The sequence below is a fragment of the Mercenaria mercenaria genome, chromosome 2, assembly GCF_021730395.1.
Source record: "Mercenaria mercenaria strain notata chromosome 2, MADL_Memer_1, whole genome shotgun sequence".
In the NCBI taxonomy this organism is placed as follows: Eukaryota; Metazoa; Mollusca; class Bivalvia; order Venerida; family Veneridae; genus Mercenaria; species Mercenaria mercenaria.
The window spans coordinates 106086693-106097191 of NC_069362.1; the positions used below are offsets into that span (position 1 = coordinate 106086693).

At 34.1% G+C, this 10499-nt stretch overlaps 1 protein-coding gene across 2 annotated transcripts; it reads right to left on the reverse strand.

The window, feature by feature from the left end:
• Nucleotides 1-406: 406 nt before the first annotated feature.
• LOC123564822 (uncharacterized) lies at nucleotides 407-9562 on the reverse strand. Of its 2 annotated transcripts, none has more exons than XM_053537437.1 (2): nucleotides 9426-9562; nucleotides 407-2776 (listed from the first exon to the last, which is right to left on the reverse strand). In XM_053537437.1, exon 2 carries the CDS (start codon nucleotides 2736-2738, stop codon nucleotides 1827-1829), a length of 912 nt encoding a protein of 303 aa, XP_053393412.1. In that variant the 5' UTR covers nucleotides 2739-2776; nucleotides 9426-9562; the 3' UTR covers nucleotides 407-1826. The 2 variants fall into 2 exon arrangements, with proteins under 2 accessions (XP_053393412.1, XP_045214603.2); XM_045358668.2 differs by lacking the exon at nucleotides 9426-9562 and adding an exon at nucleotides 2996-3328.
• Between the last annotated feature and the right edge of the window lie 937 nt (nucleotides 9563-10499).

Genomic DNA, 10499 nt, shown 5'->3' on the forward strand with positions numbered 1-10499 from the left:
AGAAAACATAATAGCAGATGCGCTTTGATTGATTATGAGTCAATGACATGTACTACACCCAACAGCACCGCAACGCTATCAACCAAAAATATATCAACCATAAATAGCGTATGTACTCAGGATCACAGAGTTGGTGACACAAGTTCTAAAGCGTGTATTAATCACTCTCGATACCTCATTCCTGAAGGAATCCATCGCCACGAGGGTATGAGAGAAGAGGCCAGTTTCCCTTTTAATGTTTGGCGCCAACCAAGGGAGCTACTGGTACCTTTTTTCACGTCTTTGGTATGACGCGGCCGGGGATCGAACCCACGACCTCCCGTGATGCTCTACCACTAGGCTAGCGAGGCGGTTACAGAGTTAAGTTCTCATTGTACAAATTTCAGGTTTTTGTAATCAAATCAGCTTGATTTTATTGTTTTATTTTATATTATTAAACTACTTTCCATTTTCCTGGTTTGAGAGTACTCCTCTCTAACCTTTCTAACTCTGTTAATACGAAACCCTGCAAACGTGTTAGTCATTGGGGTTGAATTTCAGAAGTTCAGCGTTGTATCGAATGATAATGCAATTTTGAACTTTCACTTCTTCCAAGAAAGCATTCTTTTTAGCCTTAAAAATAAAAGGAAGTAGCATATACTCTGTTTATACTTCTCTAACCTGTTTATCCTTATCTAACATTTTTATCCTTATCAAACCTGTTTAAACGATTATATTTGATACCTATCAAATTCCAATTCATACTGAATTGAAAGCTATTGTAACTTTAGTATAGTTTAACTGGGTTAAAATAGAGTACTGCAGAATGTTTAGCTTATCTTTTAACGATATTTTTAATTTTTGTAAGTTAAAGCCAGTTTAGTTAAACAATAGTAGTTTTACGCTTTACAAAAGCATACGACGTACGATAAGATATTTTTGTCAAGGACAGGATTCAATTTGAATGAGCGGTCGCATTTTATTCAAGCTAAACAAAACCAACGTGCATTCACATAATAACCTGAAATATTTCAACCACACAATATGTAGAATTCAAAATTGAACCAGGAAGTTATACTTAAACTACAATATCGTCCTACTTTACATTATTTGATATCTGTTTCAGGCAAGGGAGAATAATCTAGCATGCAAATCCAGATTACAACGAAAGAATTAATTTATCTTTCCCCCTTTTAGTCGAGTCGATGATATAAACAAAAATAATATAAATTTTACCGTTTTGACATACATGATGATTATTATAATTACATTCAGCTTCACTAGACAGACTATACAAAATTCAACCGATGAAAGTCCGTTATCTGGTATAAAAACCAGGGCCCCGTTTCCAAAAACAAATCACAAGTTCCTTCATAGTTTCTCCCTTCTAAGTATGGACTTTTAAAACTCATTTACTTCATAGGATATAACTTGTATCAATTTAAAAAGGTGCCATTAATTGTTCTATGACAGATTTATCACTTTTTGTCTTCGGTTTATATTCTAAGAATAGCCGAATATTTAAAATGAATTTACTTTTGATGGTGTTCATGAAACATAATGGCGTTCGTGAAATACCTTACTCCTAAGTTCTAACTTAAAAAAAAAAATAAAATATCGACGTAATTATAATATGTAGCCGATGATAATAACCAGTTAAATGTAAATTTACACTTTGCATATGTCATCAGTTGTCATTTTAAACATGATTATGTTTTCCGTCATTTCCCATGGAACAATGTTGTTATGTTTCACACACTATTAACTCACTGATTGAAAACTAGCCATGTCCGCGTGTAATTAGTTATTTCTTTGGATGTTATGTAAGCGTATTGGTTTCCAGATATTTAATAAAAGTTCTTATATTCCTTTAAAATCTTTCTACATAGACCCTTTTCAAACTGTCTCCAATGTTTTGAGGCCCTAAGATCATCAATATCATCAATAAAGTCGTCAAACGTATCTTCATCGCCAGCATACATGTTGTCACATTCTAGGGAACAGTTTTCATCTTGTTCCCGTATCAAAGGGGATACTTGATAATTAATTTCTCTTTCTACTTCCGAATTACAAAATAATGTTACATTTCTCATGTTAAGCCATTTCAAAGATACACTTTTGTCTGTAAGATTGTGGACATGTTCATAACCAATAGCCATTTCATGATCAGAGGCTTTTACATAATCATGAAGTAATCTTGCGCAATCATGAAAGTCAATTGAACATGGGATATAAAATGAGAAAAGCAGCAATACAGCATCATCCAAATTATTAAATGTTTTTATATAAGTGTTCTCCATATTTTCCAACACACCACGTCCGCCTTTGTCAATTATTGCTATTTTCTTGCGCTTCTTCTTTTCTGTATTAGATGAAATTTCTTCATCGATGATTTTGAATAGACAGTGTCTGTATGGATCAAATATTCTGCATTCGCCATGTTCGAAGAAGTATTTTTCACCAGCATTCATTGCAACCGCTACGCGATCATGATGTACGACCTTTGACACTATCACTGATGGGTCTTCTATATTATGTAAGTTATCTGTAAAATCTTTTAACGCTGAAAAACTTTCGTTTACAATTTCATCTTTAGAAACAATAGCAACAGCAATAAATTGACTTTTACGGTTTCTTGTCTTGAGTGGATCTAGTAAAATATCATAGATGTGGAATTTGGTTTCAATGCCAACATCTCTCAGTGCAACAAGAAATTTCAGTAACTTTTTACGGTATATTTTGATGTCTTTTCCTGCCATTTTTCGGTTATTCAGATATCAGATGTTAGTTTGTGTTCCTGGAAATTAGAACATATATCGAATTGGCAAAGAATGTACTATTACTGGCATTTAAATTGATAATTTCAAAACAGACACGTGGGTACTAATACAGAATCCAACACAACTTTTGATATAATTTGGCCTAATGAACAAAATGAGTTCAAAATATAATGCCACTGTGCTAATAAACATTACTAACTTTAAAGACAACAATGTCACAAAACGGTATTACTTACCAAACTATGTTCCAAGTCATACGAAAATCACACAATAATTTCTACTTTCGTTTTACTGTTTTCTAAAAATTGTAATGCAATACCCCTATATTACAAAAATAGTTAAACATAGTGACATGTGTGTATCGATTTATAATATCTGTGATAAGACAATCTACCTTAAGTTATAAACATGTATGAACAAATTGGCAATGGTACAAATGATAAAACCTTAATTTGTAAACACTTATTATTGTAATTAATGTAACACTATCATCAGTTTATCAAATCATACAGTTTTGATAACAATTTGCATGATCATGATAATACGTAAAATAACTTTAACAGAATGAACTAAAACTAGAAAGTTGAGGTTTGGAGACAATGTTCGGAGTGTGGAAATCTAAGTGTCATATAAATGTTCATCTGTTATAAATACTAAAACGAACATGCATTATAGTTTAACAGCAGTGCGTCCTTGAATGTCTATTTATGGGATGAAGATAATCCTTTCACTCAGAATTTCTACAAACGTAACTGTTGCTGAAGTAATAAATCGGATCTTTCGATACAGACAAATTCTTGAAAAAGTGTTTCAACGACTTACTGCTCTATCCCTTAATCATGCATTTAAAGTTAGTTTTTCGATTTCCTCACGTTCCTACGGAAGCTTATTAGGGCCTACAGTTGGTGAGATGTTTTGTGCTAAGTCGACTTGTCTTTACTCGCCTAGATAAGATGTTTTACACATGTCAATAAAATTTATTGACAAAGATTTAAAGTATAGAGGTAATGCAACTTAACCTTTCGCGATATGCTCGATGTTTTTCCCTTTTCGACTTAACTTTTCTCAATATGCTCGATGTTTTTCTATTTTCGACTTAACTTTTCTCAATATGCTCGATGTTTTTCCCTTTTCGACTTAACTTTTCTCGATATGCTCGATGTTTTTCACTTTTCGACTTAACTTTTCTCAATATGCTCGATGTTTTTCTATTTTCGACAAATATTTAATTGAAAAAAAAAAATATACATCGTGATTTTCGAGATAAAAATTGTGAGACGGATGGACAGACAGATAGATGGAGAGTAAACCTATAGTAATCTCCAGATTTCCATGTATTCACATACCAAATTACATTAACCTAGCCACTATAATTTTTTGTCATCAAAGGATCCATATGGGAAGACTATATTTTGACTATTTCTGTTGCCATAGCAACATGAGTAGTTCATAATTTCAATATTGCCCTCTATTCACATACAAAATTACATTGATCTAGCTAGTATCAAAGCTTTGATAGTGTTTGATATATTTAGTCGAGCTAAAATGGACAATCATAAATAACTGAATGGGAGGGAGGAGGGGAGGGGGCGGGGGCGTGTGGAAGTGCTCTTTTGAAATTTCACATGTTCATACTGAAATAGAGCTGGAAAATAAAAAGAATAACTGGGGGAGGGATGTCACCCTGGTGGAGGGGGTGCAGGGTGTCGGGATGCGGGGAACTGTTGTTTTGAAATTTCACATTTTCACATGTTCATATTGAAAATATAGCTGAACAACAGATTTTTTTAGGGAGGGGGGGGGGGGGGGGGTAGGTCACCTCAGTGTGGGGAGGGGGTTGTGATGTGGGGGTGGGATGGAAGAGGGTGGAGTGTTGTTGTGTTATTATGAAATTTCACATGTTCATATTGAAATATAGCTGAAAAATAAAATCATAAATGAAACAATAATTCTGTGCAGACAAGACCACAATTTAGACAAGTTTTGCCCTTTTAGGGGATATAACTCTCGAGTCAATCATGGGATATGCCTGGTTCAAGAAAGGAACCAAGATCTTTTGGTGGTAAAAGTTATGTGCAAGTTTAGTTAAAATCAACTCACAAACAAGAAGAGTTTTTGTAACAAAAACACATGTCTCCCCAAGCCTCCATGATTTGTTACAGTGACTATTTATGCCAAGTAATTTGAAAATCCTTTAAGGGGTTTAAACAATACAGCCCGGACACGATTTGTGAAGGACAGACGGACGAACTTACAGGATTTGTGGGGTAATCCCTTATATTACCTTTTATCTTCCTTTGATCCTTTTAACCCCACAATACTATTTTTTAACCCCACAATACCAATTTAATCCCAGAATGACCACAACCTCAGAATGTCAAACTCAACAGAAACGCTAACCCCAAATTTACATGTGGGCACGTCGGGACAGACAGACGGACAGACAGACAACTCTGGGAAAAACAATATGTCTCCCTAGAATATTTCTGGCGTAGACATAATGAAACCATCACTGTGCAGACAAGACCAATATAGGGAATTTTTTAACCTGACGTGTTTAACTATCACGAGACATGCAAAATTATATCGCTTAAAGTAAAAGTTCTCGAGAAAAAGATGTAACAAGTCGAGTAAATTATGTTGAAATACCAAATACATTTATCTTCTTGTTATGTTTCTTGACGACTTCGCTGAAAGATCTAGTTAGACGTGTAGAAGTTCATCGCATTGACAAATATTTCACGCAATTCGATAAAAAAGTATGCGTAATGATTAAAAACATTTACGTATAATGTATTAGTTATCACGCCTTCATCAGATGTTTTTGTTCAAAACGAAAAGACACAAGTTGACTTGACGCGAAACTTTTAGGTAAGTGGAGGCCCTGATAAGCTTCCGTACGTTCCTTATTAATATACCACTAACAGTTAGGTACTGTACAATATTACTGAACTTTAAGTGGTGATTTTTTTTTAATTTATATGTAAGACTGGATGCAGAGTAATGAGTAATCTGTAATACTAAATGTGCCTGGTATAGCTTGTATCATAGCATGTTTATTGATGTTTTTTTTTTTTTTGTAAATTGGCTGTGTTAGATAAGAAAGCAGTGGGGCAAGATAATTGCTCTTAAATTTTGATTCCTTTTTATACCGCAAGTTATAGTAATTACTTAAAGTATTCGTAAAGTGAAATAGCTTAATAATCCTTCAAAAAAAAAAAAAAAAAACAAGAAAAAAAAACACACACACACGCACGCACGCACACACGCGCAACGAGACAAAGAGTTATTTAATCGACTCTAAACATCACACTTGACCAAGGGTAACCACTCGTGTGAATGTGAAGTAGTTTAATGTAAGATTAATAGGACATTATACGTATAGCTAAGGCTATAAATGTTATACGCATGCATGGTAGGCACATCAGCCATTACTGTGTATGATGTAAATGGCGCCCATTCAAGAAAAAATAAATGATTGCAAAATTACAGCTATTAGTAAAGGAGAAATAGATTTTTATTCAGGTTCTGTCTGATGTAGAAAGACATCGAAAGTACATCAGGTATTAAATATTTCAAGGTTATACAGCATAATTTTACTTTGTAAGATAAGAAGTTCTTTTAAATGATTTTTGACAATCTGAGGTGTACACCATAATATTAGCACAGGCTCGGGTTGCTAGGGGGCATCGGTAACATGTTCCCAATGAAAATGATTTACCTAGATGGATTTCCGACATATCTAGAATCAAACTACTCAAAGAAAAAAAAATATTTCAGAAAAGTATGTGTAAGCCCGGACATATACTGTGCCTACGCGGGTGGCACTGTAGCTATATGTTTTAAAAGTCTTAAGGGCTAGGTATACCAATTAATATTTGTTTATGTAGATCTATCTGAAATGATCATCGCCATTGAAATTGCATGACTGCCTTGGATTTCCATTCTTTCTTTTCATTTTATCTAGTATTCTTGTTAAAAAGTTATTCCGTATTTGGAACTAAATTAAATAAAGTTAGCACTATAACTTAATTCCAAACGCTTTGAATATAGTAGCATGTTTATTGAAGTTTATTTATTTTTTTTTTTATACTTTTTTTGTAAATTGGCCACACACATTGTAACGTGTTAGATCAGAAAGCAGTGAGGCAAAGATAATTGCTCTTAAATTTTTATTCCTTTTTATACCACAGGTTACGGTAATTATTCATAAAGGGAAGTAGCTTAATAATCATTCTTTCTAGAGCAAAAACACAACGAGGCAAAGAGTTATTTAATGTTCAGTCTGAGGTAGAAAGACATCGAAAGTGCATCAGGTTTTAAATATTTCAAGCCATACAGCATAATTTTACTTTGTAAGATTAGAGTTTCTTTTAAATGATTTTTGACTACATAAACACAGAAATGTATTCACATAGATCGGTTTCCAGCATATATAGGGAGAAACAATCTCTTCAGAGAAGTATGTGTAAGCCCGGACATACACGAGTGGCACTGTAGCTACATGTTCTTAAGGAGTATGTACACCAATTTGTATTTGTTCATGTGGATCTATCAGAAATAATCATCGCCATTGAACTTGCATGACTGCATTCGATTTCCATTCTTCCTTTTCATTTCACATATAGTATTCCTGTTAAAAAGTATTTGGATCTAAATTAAATGAAGTTAGCGCTACAACCTAATTCCAAACGCTTTGAATATCGTCTGTCATATGTTGAAGCGGCATTGCACAATAATTAGCGTTACAGTTACTTTAGTGCTAACAAATAATATCAGAAATATCTTTTTCATCATTGCAGGAGCCGTGTTTTTGTGCATTTTTTGCTGTGTACTTTGTCGTAGCAAACACATTTCTGTCTTTTCAACGAAATAAAATAAATATCCTAATTGCCTTCTAGTTGCAATCGGTGTTTGGTGAAGATATGAGCCGCGCCATGAGAAAACCAACATAGTGGCTTTGTAACCAGCATGGATCCAGACCAGCCTGCGCATCCGCGCAGTCTGGTCAGGATCCATGCTGTTCGCTTTTAAAGCCTATTGCATTTAGAAAAACCGTTAGCGAACAGCATGGATCCTGACCAGTCTGCGCGGATGCGCAGGCTGGTCTGGATCCATGCTGGTCGCAAAGTCACTATGTTAGTTTTCTCATGACGCGGCTCATATCTTGATTTTATTGTTGTTGTCGTAATATCCATACTTTCCGCACAGACGGATGGATGGGAAGCAAACTTAAAGTTCCATCACATCGCTTAATTTGAATTAGAAATTTAAAAAAGAGACTTTGAAACTTGTGTTCTTAATGAACAAGAACTGAATTACTTTTACCACTTTACATGTGGAAAACATGCATATCTACTGCGGCTAGGTTTCAATATATGTCTTTAACGATCTTATGAAATCATAGTAAGTTGAATCATAGTAAGTTGGTCCAAAGTAGAAAACTGTTAGTATAATCCTGCATTCAAAAACCATGACGCAAGAATCAATGGTAGGTAATAGCACAAGGTCAGTACGCAATGATTGTAGGATTATCAACGCGAATAGTTATATTCTTTCAATATCCTTCTACATAAGCATTTTCCAAATTGTCGTAAGTGTTTTTCCTTTCTCAAATCCTCAATATCATCAGAGTATTCGACAAAGTCTTCATCATAATCACCATCACTCTTGGAATTGCATTCAGATTTGCATTTATTATTTTTCAACAAAGATGAAACCTGGTTTTCTATTTCCCATTTTATTTCGTAATTACTGACTACAGTAACATTGTTCAGCCATTCCTGAGATACAATTTTATCAGTGAGTTGGTAAACACGTTCATAGCCAATTGCCATTTCATGACCAGATGAATTTACAAACTCATGTATTAATCTTGCACAGTTGTGGAAATCTAATGAGCAAGGAATGTAAAATGAGAACAGAAGAAATACTGCATTAAATATGTTTTTAAAAGTTTCTTTGTAAGCCGCTTTCATGTTTCCTAACACACCACGACCACCTCTATCAAATGTTGCTACTTTATTTCTTTTCACATTTCTTCCTGTTTTAGATAAGAGTTCTTTATCTATTAATTTAAAAAGAAGTAGTCTGTATGGATCAAGTAGTCGACATTCGCCATGTTCGTAGAAGTATTTTTCACCAGCATTCATTGCAACCGCCACACGATCGTGATGAACGACCCTTGTCTCTGTCATTGACGGGTCCACTAGTTCATGTAAGTAATCTGTAAAGTTTTCTAACACCGAAAAGTTTTCACTTAAAATTTCATCTTTGGAGACAATAGCGACAGCGACAAATTGTTTTTTAGGTTTTATGTACGGATTAGATAAGTTGTCATAAATGTGCTATTTAGTTTCCACGCCTATGTCTCTTAGGGCAACAAGAAATTTTATTATTTTTTTTCGAGGTATTTGTGTATCTGTTAGAGCCATTGGTTACTGCTAGGTGTATCCGGAAGAAGGTCATAAATATATATGGACTACTTCAAAAAGATTAAACAAGGAATACGAGAAGACTGAAGAGTAATAATTCATGTTGTACTTGAAAAGATAATATGGACGTTTAACATAGGTTTTGTCGAACATTTCATAAAAATAAAGTTTTAAACATGAAAATACTAAGATTTCTTAAGTCAAAACCATTTTATAAACAAAATCATAGTACCTGTTATATCTACCAAACTATTCATTCCTTTGTTTTGATATGTCTTGATTCATTCCAAAAACACACGACATTTTCTGAACAGGTTTGCACAATACGATATATAGAAACCTGAATATACTCGTATGATGTCATATATTATTTTGTTCAACAATTGTATCGCATTGTACATACTTGATAATAAGTGAAGATAATGTCACAATGGCGAATCATAACATAATTTTAAATCGAACTGAAGCAGATTGGGAAAGCTGATATAACTAATAACATATGATAATATCATATCTGAAAGATGCGAAGCAAACAAGAAATATTCTGTTTCCGGACTTGTTCACCTGTATATTGCCCTAACTTTTGAGGGTCTACACATGTAATATGTAAACTATTCTTTCAACGCTTGGACACCATATTGTCGTATTAAATGTGTTGATTATACTGTTACCTGTAGATGTCTCCGTAGCCAAGTGGCAAAGGTTACTGATTTGAATCACATGCCCTATACAGCTGTTGGTTTGAAATCTCACATGAAGTGTTTAATTCTTTCATCACAGGAAGCCATCCAGCTGGCGAACGGAAGGTCGGTGGTTCCGCTCAGGTGCCCTCTTGTGCCTGAAATAATGCCAGGGTGGGGTCTTTATCCACCACCAAAAACATTTGTAACTGTGTGACGTTAAACCTAACAAAACAAAACAAAACAAAACTGTTATGTCTATTCAACATTTCTATCATGCGGACTCTACATGATGTTGCTGTGCTTGTTTATATATTTTTGACATTGTATTACCGGCGTCTTTTATATTGCCGTAAAAAATTGGTTAACAACAATTGTCAGAAGATCCGAGCAACCAATCAAAAAATAACAAGATGACTCGGTTTGATTGAGTCTATTCTTTATGATATTAAGTAAATGGCCAATTGGAACTTAATTTACAATGACATTGAATGGACTACATGATTCATACACGTAACAATGCAAAAAGTAGTCTTTATTACAAATTCACAAAAAAAGAAACAGTTTTCGTATCAATGTCTTCACAACTTCTTTGACAAGTTACAAACATATTATAGTATGTGTGC

What these genes read in the sequence shown, in the direction of transcription:
- LOC123564822 (XM_053537437.1), bottom strand. Translation starts at nt 2,738, where the DNA reads ATGGCAGGAAAAGACATCAAAATATACCGTAAAAAGTTACTGAAATTT.